Source organism: Cyprinus carpio, chromosome A22 (genome assembly GCF_018340385.1).
Source record: "Cyprinus carpio isolate SPL01 chromosome A22, ASM1834038v1, whole genome shotgun sequence".
Taxonomy (NCBI): Eukaryota; Metazoa; Chordata; class Actinopteri; order Cypriniformes; family Cyprinidae; genus Cyprinus; species Cyprinus carpio.
Genome location: NC_056593.1, coordinates 4,823,328 through 4,839,115, shown reverse-complemented (window position 1 = coordinate 4,839,115; position 15,788 = coordinate 4,823,328). Strand labels below are relative to the sequence as shown.

Below are 15,788 nucleotides of genomic sequence, written 5' to 3'. Positions count from 1 at the left end.
CTATTGTTGGTTTCCATTGTAAGCGCCTCACTGTGACCTTGATTTGAAGGATGAGTTTAGATACAATTTGTGTTAATCAACACACACAAATGCCACAAATGCTGTGGATTAAACATAACTTGTTTTGAACCTAAAATATTCATTTAATAAAACATGAATATGTGGATTTTTGGACAAATGACATCTTAACGCACCGTAGACGGAAACAATGAATGTTTTTGATGACAGTTTTGCTCCAATTATCTCTAGTTTATAAACTCCTAGTTTGTTCAGTTGTGATGTTTGTGATGGTCAGAGATCCAGTTTGATTGTCCAGCTTCAGTCTGTCTCTGAATTTCCCGTCAGTAACATAATATGTAGAGAAATTTCCAGTTTTTCCGTTTTTTTCAGCTACAAGGATCTTTTCAGCTCCAAATTGCCACAGTATGTCTTCATCTTCACATATTTCCATAAGATCAGTGTGTAAAGTGATTGTATCTCCCTCCATCACTGACACCGACTCACCAAACACACCTGATGAACACAAAGAGGTTTAGTCACAGATTTAGGCAGACTGTTGGTTTACAAATTAAATCAATTTGTAATATTTAAAGGTGAATTGAAGAAGAGCAGCAGAGACACAAAACAAAATGAAAGGTGAACTATCTGAACAGACATGTGTGAACCTACAGTATAATTTCATTTTTTATGGTGTTTTATCTGCTGCATAGTAAAAATGAGTATATGAAGTTACATGATTAATTACAGCTTGAAAGTACAGGATTTATTTTGCTCAATATATTTTATATAATTTTAATATGGGATATTTATATCACAAGACAAGCCAAGCTCACTTATTTTCATTCAGGTTTCCCACTTTTTGACAATGACTTTCCATGACTTTTGTAGTTATTCGTTTAGAAGAATTTTTTTTTTTTTTTTTTTTTTATGTTTTAGAAAATGATGGAGAGGATTTACTTTTGTAATCCACTAAATTAAGATTTAGAACTAAGTGAAACATGAACACTGCCGATGTAAATCATTTAATTTGAAGAGTAGAAGAAGCTTTATTATTCTGTAATGGAAAGAAACAAAGCCATAAAAGTACATTTATCACTTACCGATCAGACGGCACCAGCACAAACAGAGCAAAACAAACACATAAAACATTTTCTACAGTTCAGTGAATCTTATTATCGATATAAGACTATCTGCAGAAAACACTTGAGCTGTTCATCTGGTGTGTGAACCTTCCTCTGACAGAGTTTGAAAACCCTCCAGGTTATCTCTCTCTCTCTCTCTCTCTCTCTCTCTCTCACACACACACACACACACACACACACACACACACACACACACACACACACAAGTTATATATAGTTACATCTAAAGGTTCTTAAGACTTTAACTGTACTTACTAGTGCAAAACATTCTTCATGTTTTATCATTTAATACTGAAAGATAAGCCTGACTGTGTTAAATACTTAGAGGAATATTGTGTGGGTGAATTACATTTTATGGTAAAATACAGTCTAAGTGACACACACACACACACACACACACACACACACACTAGAGGAATATCACACACACACACACACACACAGTTCTTAGTTTTTGTGCATGGTATAGCTGATGTTCTTATTTGTAAATTTGAAACCTACTGTGTTTGATCTTTTGGGGCTCAAAAAAGCTAGTAGGTCACAATGGGCACTTCAGAGGATGTGTGTTTAGATTGTAGATGAGGGGCTTCTTCCTGTCCTGGTACTATGAACAGCTTTTATGATTCTTTAATGTACGGAAACAAAAAAAAAACATGATGAGAAACCGTGTATAATAATCACTAAGGCATCTTCTAAAAGATTTAGTTTTGTAGGTTCCCAGTGGGGTGACTGTTGGCCAAACTTCTGAAATGGGCCGAACTATTGACATGAGCGAGACTGATAAATAAACCAAGACACTCATATATTTCCCTTTTTTTTGTGAGAGAATCAAACTATGAAATCATGAAATAGTACTATTTAAGTCATAATATGGTGAAAATAGCAATACATTAATTTTTATTTCCCTTTGATGGGATAATATTCATCGGGGGTATAAGAATATATGAAAGTACTATATGTTGTGATCACTATACTGGCATGAATTCATCTGCATAAATGCTTAAGGAGGGGGTGTGAAGGATGTGGGTTGTGGTGTTCATTAAGTTTGATTTATTTTGATTAATTGTTTAGGAGGGGGTGTGAAGGATGTGGGTTGTGGTGTTCATTAAGTTGCACGTTGCCCTCTTCCATGGCCTATTTTCTTCTTGCTTTGTAAATTTGCTTAAATTCCCATGTTTTTGATATCAATGAGAAGTAACACTCATGAGAAGTAAATCACGTATAGTTTTCTCTATATGCTTCAAGGCATGCTGATTAGCTGTTCGCTATTGATGTCACATTATCATCTCCATAGTTATTCATGAACTCAGGATTAAAGTCTGTCTTGACAGAAATAGTTGATTATTAGCGTCATTGTACCAATAAAAACCTGATTGATTTGTTCAGGTTTTTCTTTTCTTTTCACAGTATTGTACCAAACAGCATTAGGCTGAGCTCTGGCTGGAGTCTGGCCAACCAAAAGAAACAAAAAGCAAATTGTATCTGTTTGGCTGAGCCATGACTGGTTCGCCAGTAAAAGTAAATATTCAGCTGAAATAGGGATGGGTTGTGGTTAGCTGAAGAGTAAATAGATAGGTTTAAATATCAAAGATATCAGTTAAATAGATTATTAGTCCATTTCTAGAAATAATGACTGTCTGTCTTTATAATTACAGATTCAGGTCTGTTTTCGTGTTGCAGTTTTGCTCATGTTTCACCGCGTTATCTTTTTAGCAGTTCATCCGTCCTCATCTATTTATAGCGCACCGTGTCAGGCAAAATGTGATTTTCTGCTCTGGCCACTAGTGACGATGATGCACTTGTGCTACATTTGTCAGCATATTGTTTGTGATACTGTGCATCACTCACTATGCAGTAAAATGACATTCAGACAAAGGAGCAGCATCAAAAGTAGCATCAATATTGAATAATATTTAATAAGTACATTTTATTGTGATGTTAAGATAAAACAACATTTTAAATTCTGAATGCTGAATGCCATTCAGAGCAACAAAATATCATGATAACAACTTCTAAAAAATAAAAATGAAAAATTAGATAATATCAAAAGAAAACAAAAGAGGGAATAAGTGCAAAGAAAACCGTAAGGTGTGAGTTATTGTCCTGTGTGAGCTGTAACATCAATTCCTGTAGATACGGTATTCAATTATCGTTTTTTGGGGACATTTTCATACACAGCGTCTGTCTTTGATTTCTGCAAGGAAACACAGATTCAGTCAGTAATGTGCTGATTCGATAAATATAATAATAATAACAGACCCGCCTTTAAACAAGACCTTTCAATGTTTCTGTAGTGTGCACTAAAATCTGTTTTTATTTTTTCTGTCTAAAGCTGATTCTAAATACTTTTCAAAGCAGAACATAAAGTGCAAAGCTGCTGAAGGAAATCATCTCGTCCATCACATGACTTTTTAAGCAGTTAAATCATCAAACAGATTATTTAAGTTCTGAAGGTTTGTCTGCTGTGCTAAGAACGACTGTCTTTCACACCAAAGATACTTGTTGCAGCTTGTCTGCAAAGCAACCAATGGCCAGTAAAGCTGCACTTCATTTCAGATGATCGTGAACCGCAGAGCAGCTGCAGCTCGAGACCAGACTTCAGCACAGGTAACAAGATTTAACCACTGTCCTACTTTTTTCAATACAAATCTAATAATAAAAGACTTACAGTATAATAACAGTCTAGTCTATAATTCATTAAGATACCAGATTAAAACATTTTAGGATGAACTAGCACTTTAAAGTAGACTTTTCATTTTCTATTTGCTGATAAGTTTTGATTTGATTTTTGGATCTGTAAATGAAAATAGCCCTGTAAAATGTAAACACTTACACTGTGGAGCAAACTGTATGCATTTAGTGTAAATAGAATTAAAAAAAGCATGCCTAAACTCTGCTTTTGATCTTCTCCCTATACAGAGAGCAATGCTGATGACGGTTGGCCGATAGATCACCCACGTCTGTTCACTGACCACCTGACGCTGCAAACTTCAATCAGACTAACTGACCGCAACAACACAGTCAGGAATCATCTTACCGTTTTTCGTGTTGATTTACACAAGGCTGAATCAGTTCTGTCCTCCTCCTCTGCTTGGACTGCATCACAATAATACAGACTGTTAAAACAACAAAGCTTGCAGTCCTATGTATAAATGTGACCCTGGACCACAAAAGCAGTCTTAAGTCGCTGGGGTATATTTTTAGCAAGAGCTAAAGAGCTATTGTATGTTTTATGGTTATAAATTTTCTTTTTTGCTTTTATTCATTAGGTTATTAGGTTATTATCGTAATGATTGTGTTTATTTTGTATATTTTGTTACTGTAAATATATTAAAACTTAATTTCTGATTAGTAATATGCATCGCTAAGAATTCATTTGGAAAACATCAAAGGTGATTTTCTCAGTATTTTTATTTTTTTTTACCCTCAGATTCCAGATTTTCAAATAGTTGTATCTCGGCCAAATATTATGAGATCCTAAGAAACCATACATCAATGGAAAGCGTATTTATTCAGCTTTCAGATGATGTATAAATCTCAATTTCAAAAAAAAAAAAAAAGACACTTAAGACTGGTTTTGTGTTCCAGGGTCACAAATGTGGGCATCTGTAATGAATGAATTTTGCTGCTGTAATGAATTTGAATTAGTTAAAAATTGTTCTTCTGACCTGTTTTTCTGCATTTCTTGCAGGTGGAGCAGATCACGACTGAAGCTACAATCAACAGAGATCCAGCAGCAGAAATCAACACTATGTAGAATAAAGGTAGGCCCTGATCTGTAATGGAAAAAAAAAATGAGCCATTAGTGCAACTGAACCTATCAGTCTGATATCCAACAAACACTTAATAAATCAGTTCTGCAAATAAACCCTAGTATATCAGCACTGACATACCTGCACGTGTGTGACAGAGTTGAGTGATGTCCAGATGTTGAGTCTGGTTGCTGATGGGATGGTTGAGCACACAGCTGTAGGTGTTGTTATCCTGATATTCCACCTCCAGAGGTAGAGAGAGACTGATGCTGAGATCAGACACACTGATGCTGGACAATAAACTGTTTCCTTTGTACCAGGAGAGAGTCACATGACCCACATTCACCACTGAACACACCAATGAACAATTCTGCTGTGAAGATGACGAAGATGAAGAACATTGTGAAGTTTCTCTAGTAATGTTAGGTGTGAACAGATGAGCTGGAAAATGAGAGAATAAACAAATATGGGTGAATGTATTCTTATTTTCGGTGTAGTATGTTGACGGTCAGTAAGTGTTTCTGTCATCTCAAACTATAAAATGATTCAACATTTCAAAGTGTAAATATGTAAAGAAATATTCTGGTTTCAATGCAAGTTAGGCTCAATCAACAGCATTTGTGATTACCACAATTTATTTCCACTTGTCGTGCAGAAATGCAATTTTAAAGCTACGAGACATGAACAATATGTGTGTTAAAATGTAAAAATTTAAGTGTGAAAAAAATCACTAACGCTTATGTCTAATTTTACAACTTTGTCGCTTTGACAGCATAACACCATAAACTCTAAAATGATGGGAAATAAACCTTTTAAATAGCTCAAATAATGCACAAGTTTCAAAAGAATAAAAAACGTCTTTACTATATTATAAACTTCACATTTCTGCTTTTAAATCCTTAAAAATTTACCTAACTGACTTCTGCTGCAAGCGCCTCTATGTAACCCTTTTTATTTTTGTTGTGATCTGCTTAACTTGTATTGAACCATAAACATTCCTTAATTTTCTAAAAACAAAAATATTTGAAGGACAGAAGAAATGGTCTCTACTCACCATAAACTGAAACATTAAATGTTTTTAACAACCGTTTTGCTCCACTTATCAGTAGTTCGTAAACTCCAGCGTGTTCAGTTGTGATGTCTGTGATGGTCAGAGATCCAGTTTGATCGTCCAGCTTCAGTCTGTCTCTGAATCTCCCATCAGTACCATTATATGTGGAGGAGATTCCAGCAGCTTTACTGATTTCAGCTATCAGGGTCTTTTCAGCTCCAAATTTCCACAGTAAGTCTTCATCGTCACGTATTTTAGTAACATCAGAGTTTAGAGCGATTGATTCTCCCTCCATCATAGATACTGACTCACCAAACACACCTGGAAAATGTGAAGCTGAAAACAGTTTGTAACATTTAGCAGCAGCAGTGACCCAAACCAGAAAGGTGACATTTGAACTTTAATGTGTTTTCAAGTTATCTTTACAGCAAAATAGACATGACAAGTTAATCACAGGCGAGTAAAACTACAAGTTTAATTCTGCTGGACACTTTCATTAGTTTCATATTTTTAGATTTGGCTCATTGGAACCTGAATGCAAAGTAGGTCTCACAATAATGATTTTTTGATTTGATTTATTTGGGAAGAACAGCAAAATGAAAATCCTCTCATTTGAACAGCAGCAGCAGCTTTATTTCTCTAAAACGCTGTAAAAATATAGGTATAACTTACCAATCAGACGCCACCAACACAAACAGAACAAAACAAACATGTGAAACATTTTCTTCAGTTGTTCGGTGAAAACTCTGATCTAATAAGACTAGATAACACGCAATCTGATGTGAATCCTCCCCCAGCAGAGTTTGAGCACCCTACTAGTGCACACACACACACACACACACACACACACACACCCACACACGCACAAACCTGCATACACACACACACACACACACACACACACACAAACACACACACTCTCTCTCTCTCTCTCTCTCTCTCTCCCTGTGTTCCTGTGTTTGTGTGTGTGTTTCTGCCTCTTAAGTCTTTAACTTAACAGCTGAAAACGTTCTTTATTAAATGGAAAACGTTTTTAATTTTAACATTGACTGTTTTCGAAAGGAGGTTTCTGTTTGTTCAATTTGAAAAAGTAGATGGATTTTAAAATGGTTTCATAATCATCGTTTTTGCAAAATGGCAAAAGCAGCCTGCCATCTCACATTGCGAGTCTTAGTGAGGTGTGACACTAGCAGCGCAGCATCTGAGTCAAACTGAAACCTGCTGCGGTCGTTTTTCTTCAGAAACATGGTTTGATCTGTCGGGTGGATGAACAGCTCTTGCAGGAAAATGGCCATTTGTTTGATGTGTGTTAAGCGTGTAGGTGAAAACCTTCCTGTCCTGCTGTTATTTACCTCACAGTCTGACTTCCTCCTACACAGAATAGCTTTCCATTAACGTAAAATGAATCTATAAACACGATGAGAAAATACTAAGATTCACATGTGTATGTTAATAGATAGAAGTAATTTAATTGTGCTGAAGTCATACTGAGAGGATAATATCGCTTGACTTTTTTCCAATTTTTTTTTTTTTTGTGAATTTAAATTTAAATATAAACACTACAGTAAGATATCAGATAGTGTAATGAACTGCACTACAGTTTAAAATATTTGTAGATATTGAAATGAATTCACATCGACTCTTAGCTAATCATTTAATTATAAATGTTGCAACATTTTATGATTGCTCAACAATAATAACTTAAGCTATTATTTATTTGTCACTTCTAGACTTGGGGCCCATTTTTTGTATGTCACTAACTCAGTTAGAATTTGATTGTTGAACATTTGGCATGATCTTGGATTATATGGCTCTTTGAAGCTGGACTTGCTGTCAGGTCCATAAGCTTAAACCTGCTCAGGAGCATTTTATTTATTGTAAACAGGATTAGATGACATCTTTTTAAGTAGAACTGATATTTAAAATCTGTCCCAGCCACTGCTACTTTAGTGTACCCTACTAATCCAGGGACAAAAATAATATTATAATGTTGTGTAATCTATAATAGGCTACTATAGAAACAGCCAGTTAACGCTGTCACGTAAAAAATCTGCTTCGAAGATAAAATTACATGTATTGCTTATTACAACATTGGAATAAAAATGCAAAGCCTGTACAAATACTAGAAATTGGAATATATATAGCCTATAATTGGGAATCATGTAAGAAATAAAATAAAAACACATTTCATTTATCTATTATAAGATGTCGCTTTGTTCACTTGGCTGTTTCCTTATAAAGGTCCAGAAATTTGTCAAGTTTTTCATCAGGTGTCTTTTTTAATTATATGATGTCATTACGTTGCTGTCCTGCCGCCAGCCAATCGCTGCATTGCCGATTGTGGTTTAGAGTAGTTTTGAAACATCTAGCTTTTACAGGGAACACGAGAACGTGCAGTAATCTTAGACAACTTAATCCAGATATTTTAATCAAATTAGTTTGAAGAACCAAATTATCCAGAGATCAGTTATCATGACTAGAAGATCTGGAACGGACCCCTGGTCTGTTCTGATGGCTCAGCCTCCCACTGGACTGGTTAGTCGGTCTAATGCAGGGGTGGCCAGCGCCACAGTCCTGCAGAGTTCAGCCCTAATCAAACACGCCTGAACCTACTAATCAAGGTCTAATGGTTACTAGGCTGTGTCCAAAAGCTCTAAGTGAGTGACCTCAGAATGACCTATAAATATTATTTTAAAACCAAAGCGGCACGAGACTATTTTGCTGACGTTTTGCGTTGGGTGGGGGGCCAACTTCACGGAGGTCTCCGACCGTGTGGTGTGTGTGTGTTCACTGCTGTGTGTGTGTGCACTTTGTATGGGTTAAATGCAGAGCACGAATTCTGAGTATGGGTCACCATACTTGGCTGTATGTCACTTTCACTTTCACTTTCACTTTGTCCACTCCTTTAATGCTTTAGTTTTAGGTAGGCATCGATATAGGGACAGAAAATGCTTTTGTTTCCACAGACTCTGCATTCGTCTTCCAGAGCAACGGTGATGAATCTCTTCATTTTCGTACCAGTGTGTGTTTTACAGCATGGTAAGGCATGTATTTTATTTCTATTACTGTGTTTATTTTTTATTTTTTATTTTTTTAAAGATGGCACTTGGGCTGTGCAATGAATCAAATTTTAGTTTCTATTTCGATATATAGCTAACGATTATAAAAACACGAATAGCATATGTGTCAAGACGCCGAGCTTGGTGAGTATTCTCGTGGGACTGTATTCACGTGAATACAGTCAACAAAAACAAAGAGAAAATCGGATGTCAACAAGTTGTATGCTTCCACCGAGCGTTATGAGTCAGTACGATTCGGACGGCACACCCTCATCCGGCTTGCGTTTCAAGCGCAAGCTTGTATGTGTGTGAAAATATAAAATTATAATATGCACTGTTATATGTTTTGTGTGTGTGTGTGTGTGTGTGTGTGTGTGTTTGAGCACTCTGATGTAAACAAGCACAACATGCATGAGCATCAATGCGGAGTGAAGGAGACGCTTCTTTCCTCTTGACTGTAGCAGGTGCAAGTGACCATTCTCTGTCAACCAATCAACGTTCCGCAGTGAGTTTAGCTCCACCCATTTGGTACCTTTTGCTTTGCTGGTTAACCACACGGAAGGGTACTAAAACGTGGTATGGTACAGATCGGTTTTTCTTTTGTACCATTCACAACTTCTGGCACTGGAAACAGAAATAAATAGGTACCGTACTATACTATACTGAACCGTTCCGCTGTCTGCAGACAGACAAACAGTGCTTGAATGTGTGGCAATAGTTGTGAAATTAATGGAGACATTTGTTCCTGGACATTCCTCTGGAAATCTTACTGCTTTGATGTTGTAGTCAGTGAAGTCTGGTCTCTTTTGCAATGTATTAAGCAAATGGTGTGTTCAGCCTTGAAACTGAAACTTAAGACTTTGTGATGTCATTGCTTATAACTGAGTATAAGCTGATCACCAACAAAACATTTGGAGAAATTTACAGAAAAAAATAAATTTACTCTTTGTATATATCCTACTTTCTTAAAAGTGATTTATGATTATTTCTTCTCCAGGTGTGTCTGGTGCAGACAGTGTTTCAGTGTCAGTGATGGAGGGAGATTCAGTCACTCTACACACTGATGTTAAAACAAGCCAGCAAGAAAAGATTAAATGGTATTTTAATGACGTTCGCATCGCTCAAATCAGTGACTATTTCAGTAAGACCTGTACAGATGTTCAGTGTAATGAAGGTACTGAGAGATTCAGAGACAGACTGGTGCTGGATCATCAGACTGGATCTCTGACCATCACAAACATCAACACCACAGATTCTGGACTCTATCATCTAAAGATCATCAGCAGCAACAGCATCAGTGAAAAGATCTTTAGTATCATTGTCCACGGTGAATCATTTAATGAATGTTTAAAGACATGCTTAATTGTTTTATAATTGCATCATTAAGTTTCAGAGTTGTTAATTCTCTTTACAGTTGCAATCCAGATGTTTGCGGACCCCTCTGTTATGACCTTCTTTTGTCATCTGTTTAAATTCATTTCATATTTACTTCTGTCTAGTTAATTGGGAATCCAAAGTGCAGAGGTAAAAAAAGAAAAAAAAAGAAAAAGAAAAAAAAAGAGTAAAGTGTGTTTTAGAAGCACAAATTCTGAAGTCAATTTACATTTTGGGGGTAAAATTCAGTTTTTAAGTAAAAAGTTAATCTTTTACTGTTGGAGTGTAAGATGGTATTTAGTATTTATAAATTCTAGTATATTTAATCTATTTTTTATTTACATGAACTGGATTATATAGAAGTTCTGTGCCACTGCCACTAGGGGGCAAAATGAAACGGACATTTATGACAATCATATGCGTATGTGGGAGAAATAGTGGGATTCTGAAACCACCTTTCCACAGAAGAATCTAATATAATATCCTCCTGCTGCTGTTGGTTTGTGTTTCAGATGTTCCTGGTGCAGAGCTGAATAAAATGCAGGACAAGTCCGTGAAGGAGGGAGAATCTGTTACTTTAGATCCTGCTGTAATGAAAAACCCTGACGATTTGATGACTTGGTACTTCAATGACACTTTCATAGCAAAAATCAAGGGTGATCCCAGTAAGATCTGTAGAGATGATCAATGTGAAGATGCTGATGAGAGATTCAGAGACAGACTGAAGCTGGATCATCAGACCGGATCTCTGACTATCATGAACTCCAGAACCACAGACTCTGGACTCTATCATCTCGAGATCATCACCAACAGCAGCAGCATCCGTCGACGCCACATTATCAGCATCTTCAGTGAAAAGAGCTTCAGTGCTCCTGTCAATGGTGAGTGTAATTCAGTCCGTATAAGTTCATTTCCCCTTCAGCAATTTTAATGTTTTTGTTATCGAAGATCTCAATAAAATCAACTGTCATCGAACTCTATTAATAATGACTGTCTTTTTCGTTACAGATTTTCTTGTGTATTTTATTTGCTATACTGGCAGTATGCTGTCTGCTATTTGTTGCAGGTGTAACAGGTGAGAATTTCTGGTTGTTGTGTGTTTTGTGTGTGTGAAGTGGTTTCATTTCATCATTGCAAAAACACCAGTATAAGTGAATTTAAAATAGTGATTTTTTTTTTTTTGATGTGCAAGATATTTGAGATGTGCAAGTTGTTTAGAGGTTATGAATTTTTGTTTTTAATTGCATGTTAGAAGTTTTGTTTTGAGTTGCATGCTTTTTGTGTGCCATTTTGTATGAGTTTTTTTGCTTTTCATTTTATAGAAACAACCAAACTGTTCCTGAAGCATCAAGACACTGCATTCAAACAGGTTGCATTACTAGAACAGAACATGACAATGTGATTCAGTTTGTCAGAGCATTTTCTTTTACATTCTGTGAATCTGTTTTTATTTATTTATTTATTTTTTCTTACAGGAGGCTGGTGTAGAAAACGTACCTATAAAACAAGCACACCCCGCATTCCTCATTAAATAATCTGGTATTTTCACCTTTCACAGAGGAAGAGTTTTATTTACAGTATGTGTAATTCTGTCACAACCATTTAGCTTTTAAACAGTATCAAACAGATGAAAGCATTTCCATTGTCACAATTATGACTTGCAATATGTTTGTGCATCATGGATGGACCCTTCTGTTTTGTGTCCTTTAAACTGTGAAGCTTAGTGATGTTTTCCTTGATTTAACTAACACTGGGAGTTACAGCCCTGTTTAGCATGGTGGCCACTACAGTGGACAGCTATTCAGTAAATTTTCTTTATCTGTATGGGTTTTAATGGTGTAACTGTAAATGAGCCATTACAGTAGCCACTATTGCATCATGCACGGGTTTCTACCCAGTGCCAGCAAATGTAAATGCAACTAAAATTCCTTTAAACCAAAAATATTCGCTTTTCAGTCTTGGTTGTAAGATGGCCAGGCAGGAATATCTTGCCAAAATATGATGGTTTAAAGGGACCTTTAAAAGGACATCCCAATCATAAAAAAAATAGGTTAATATAAAAATGTAAAACAGTAAATAGTTCCTGTTATTATCAGCAATCTGAGCAATTGTGATGTTCGTCAAAACATCTACAATAAAGTCTGAAAATATTACAGTGTATTGTCTTTTAATTTTATGTGTAACAACTGGATCATTTGTATTAACAAGCACCCACCCCGCAACCCTTTTTTTTTTTTTTTGTTTGGTTGGGCCACCCTCAAAATTACAGTTTTTTTTTTTTTGGTTTGCAGGCCACCGTCTCTTTTATCTACCACTATGTTTTTTTTTTTTTTTTTGTTTTGGTGCCATGTTTTTAAACCATACAGAGATTCACAAATTAAGTACCCTTATTTTTTTTCCCTCAAAATGCATCTGGTTAAAGTGCAGGTCTGTGCTTGACCCCATACAGTAAACTGCTCTCAAAACACTAGCTTTCTGAGGAACTACTGTAAATGTAGCGACTATGGTGAGGTCACCTGGAAAGTGGGACACTTTTTGGTAAAACTGTGTATTAAAAACAAATATCTGATTTCTATCTAATACTATTAATGCTATAAGCAAATTCTCAAAGTCTCGTTTTTTGGCTCTCCCACGGTTTTTTTTTTTTTTTTTTTTTTTTTTGTTGCCCAATGCTTTCTTTTTAAACATACAGAGATTCAAAATTAAGTACCCTTATTTTTTTTTCTTCAGGCATTTTCAGGTAAACTTGGGGACAATGCATCTGGTAAAGTGGGACAAACAGGTCTGTGCTTACAAAATACCGTTTCCTACTTTTATTGTATATGAAATTTATATATTATATGTGTTTTATATGCTTTAAACTTCAAAAGAAATTCATGGCCCCCACCAGTGAAATAAAAAATATCAGACCAGTCAAGAGCTGAGGTAGGATTCTTGCTTGCTTGTGATTTCGTCACACACTTTACTTGACAAGCAACGTCTGATGCTCTGCATTAGCAGCGAGATAAATGTCATCACCTGCTGGTTGGCTCACAAAAAAAGAGATTCCCGTGTTCTTCAAAACCTTTAACAGTTCATTCGCTGCAGGTAAGCACAAGTGCTTTTCTGCATGTGGTTGTTTAAAAAAACCAAACCCCTTGTATGTAAAAGTGAGGCGAGCAAGCATATTTAACTTTCAGTTTGAGTATCAATCTTAATGTTTCACTTATGCTTTTCCCATATTTGTGCATGTCACATTCACAATGTGTTCTCAACAGTCCCATATCACTGAGTATAACTTAAGTATAAGTAGAGACACCGAATATATATGCGCTTTATACAATTCAAATTGTGTCAAGAGCAGCTTTACAGTGTCAAACAAGAAAATCGCTTGTCAATAATGCAAGACCTGCACATAACAAACAGTTCAGTGTATGTTTTCCATGGTTAGGTCAGTTTGCTGATGGGATGTTGAGCACACAGCTGTAGGTGTTTTTATCCGATATTCACCTCCAGAGGTTAGAGAGAGACTGAATGCTGCAGATCAGACACACTGATGCTGACAATAACGGTTTTCCCTTTTACCAGGAGAGAGTCTGTTTTTTTAAAACGGTTTATTTGCATCTAAACTCAGACCCAAACATCCATAAAAACATTTTTTTTTTCATTAAATATTAAATTCAAATTAAGAAATTCCAATACCATTAAATATAAAAGTGTCTGTATTATTATTGTATTTATTACTGTGCAGGGGTCTTATGTTTGATTAAAAGGGCTTGTCTAAACAGGCAAGAGGACCATTAACTTGTACACTCATGGTTTTTAATCACTCAAACGTCTCATTAAAATTGTCTACAAAGTTATATTTAAAAAAAAAAAAAAAAAAAATCATGCTTTCAGGTTGATTCTAGGTGCACAGAGATCATTGATCCTTTACAGCGTTATGTCGACATTTCCAATAATGACGTAACGAAGCGTTGTTACTTGATATGAAGGTGGACTTTGGCAGTTTGTGAACTTTCTCCAAAGCACGCGGTCTGAAGCCAATTATCACAATCTGTTCCATCCCCATCAATGCCTGGACAGTCACCTTTATGTGGGGTATGAAAAAAGCTGCAACTAAATGTAGAATGTGTTCACTGGACACGACACAAGTGACCAATGCAACATCTGTCAGAAGTAGCACGAGCTTGATAAAGAGGGGACATCAGTTTCTTGTCGTGTGTCTCTGCTCTCTATCCAGTCTAGACAGAATCACTGCATTATGAATGGGTTCTATTGTCTTACACAATATCAGACTAGCACAGATATCAGTAAAACTGATCATCAGTCAGTCTATTAGTAAGAAGACTGTTCTGTCTTTATTATTTAAGGGATAGTTCACCACAGAACGCTGGTTCTATTCCACCTCCAGAGGTAGAGAGAGACTGATGCTGAGATCAGACACACTGATGGTTCCTGCGTCAGCAGCATCACATGCACTGTTACTCTCTTTCTTTATGCACAAAAAGTATTCTTGAAGCTTCATAAAATTGCAGTTGAACCAAGTCACATGGACTATTTTAACAATGTCCTTACTACCTTTCTGGACCTGGGAATATTAAAGTTGCGTTGCTGTCTATGGAGGGCCAGAGAGCTCTCGGAATTTCAATACAAAAATTATCTTTATTTGTTTTCCAAAGATGAACAAAGGTCTTACAGGTTTGGAACAACATGATGGGTGAGTAATTAATGACAGAAATGTATTCCTTTTTAGGGGAACTATCCTTTGAACATCCACAGTCTGCATAAAACCTCAAACAGAACTGAATTGCCGAGAAGCCTACATACTCTGATTTATTAAAATTTGAAGTATAACCATCATTAGTCTATGAAAAGGCCTTTAAAAGATAAATAGATGTATTTAGACTGCATTTTTACTCAGTTTGTTTTTCAAGATAGGCATCAGCAGCTGTTTCTTAAGCGGTTCCTCTGTAATAAGCAGCATTTATTTATAGCAAGTAAAAGTAACAATTTCTTATATGCTGATATTCTGCTTTGAAATGTGTTTTGATATGCTTTTGATTCATTTTGCCAAAATGTCAGGAAATCATAATATGGTATGTGTGATACTGTAATAACTATGTAATACTCTAATATCAATTAGATTTCCCTGAAAGATAAACAAGACCTAAATTACAAATACAATAGTACAGAAATTAAAGTTGCTAAAGGTCCATATGTTAACTGAAATTTTGTACCACAAATTGAAAGCAAATTTTCATAACATCAAAAAATGTGATAGAAATCAAACACAACGAACATCCCTATCAGAGAAAAATGGTGAACAAGCCAATCTCTCTCAAATTCTCCGTGCCCTCTTCGACGGGCGCCCCCGCGCGGCCACAACGGTAGCGCGGAGCGAGCAGCTCACGGGCCAGAGGCCGCGCGC

The 15,788-nt window shown here is 36.1% G+C and overlaps 1 protein-coding gene and 2 long non-coding RNA genes across 3 annotated transcripts; 1 reads left to right on the top strand and 2 right to left on the bottom strand.

Annotated features, from left to right (window-relative positions):
• Window positions 1–3,068: 3,068 nt before the first annotated feature.
• Window positions 3,069–4,915, bottom strand: LOC109087546. Its single transcript, XR_006153247.1, has 3 exons — window positions 4,811–4,915; window positions 4,180–4,238; window positions 3,069–3,336 (listed from the first exon to the last, which is right to left on the bottom strand). It is a non-coding gene; the product is annotated as an uncharacterized LOC109087546 (long non-coding RNA).
• A 272-nt stretch (window positions 4,916–5,187) lies between these two features.
• Window positions 5,188–6,744, bottom strand: LOC109087545. The gene is made up of 3 exons (XR_002017399.2): window positions 6,618–6,744; window positions 5,949–6,281; window positions 5,188–5,335 (listed from the first exon to the last, which is right to left on the bottom strand). It is a non-coding gene; the product is annotated as an uncharacterized LOC109087545 (long non-coding RNA).
• A 2,092-nt stretch (window positions 6,745–8,836) lies between these two features.
• Window positions 8,837–11,934, top strand: LOC109090438. Its single transcript, XM_042712363.1, has 5 exons — window positions 8,837–8,984; window positions 10,002–10,331; window positions 10,891–11,259; window positions 11,387–11,453; window positions 11,854–11,934. The coding sequence occupies exons 1-5, from the start codon at window positions 8,894–8,896 to the stop codon at window positions 11,864–11,866; spliced, it is 870 nt and encodes a 289-aa protein (XP_042568297.1). The 5' UTR covers window positions 8,837–8,893; the 3' UTR covers window positions 11,867–11,934.
• Window positions 11,935–15,788: the final 3,854 nt, after the last annotated feature.

Excerpts from the sequence above, each read along its gene's own strand:
- LOC109090438 (XM_042712363.1), top strand. The coding sequence starts at position 8,894 with ATGCTTTTGTTTCCACAGACTCTGCATTCGTCTTCCAGAGCAACGGTG. Across the intron at positions 8,985-10,001 it reads AGTGTGTGTTTTACAGCATG|GTGTGTCTGGTGCAGACAGT; the intron begins GTAAGGCATGTA and ends TTTCTTCTCCAG. Across the intron at positions 10,332-10,890 it reads CTTTAGTATCATTGTCCACG|ATGTTCCTGGTGCAGAGCTG; the intron begins GTGAATCATTTA and ends TTTGTGTTTCAG.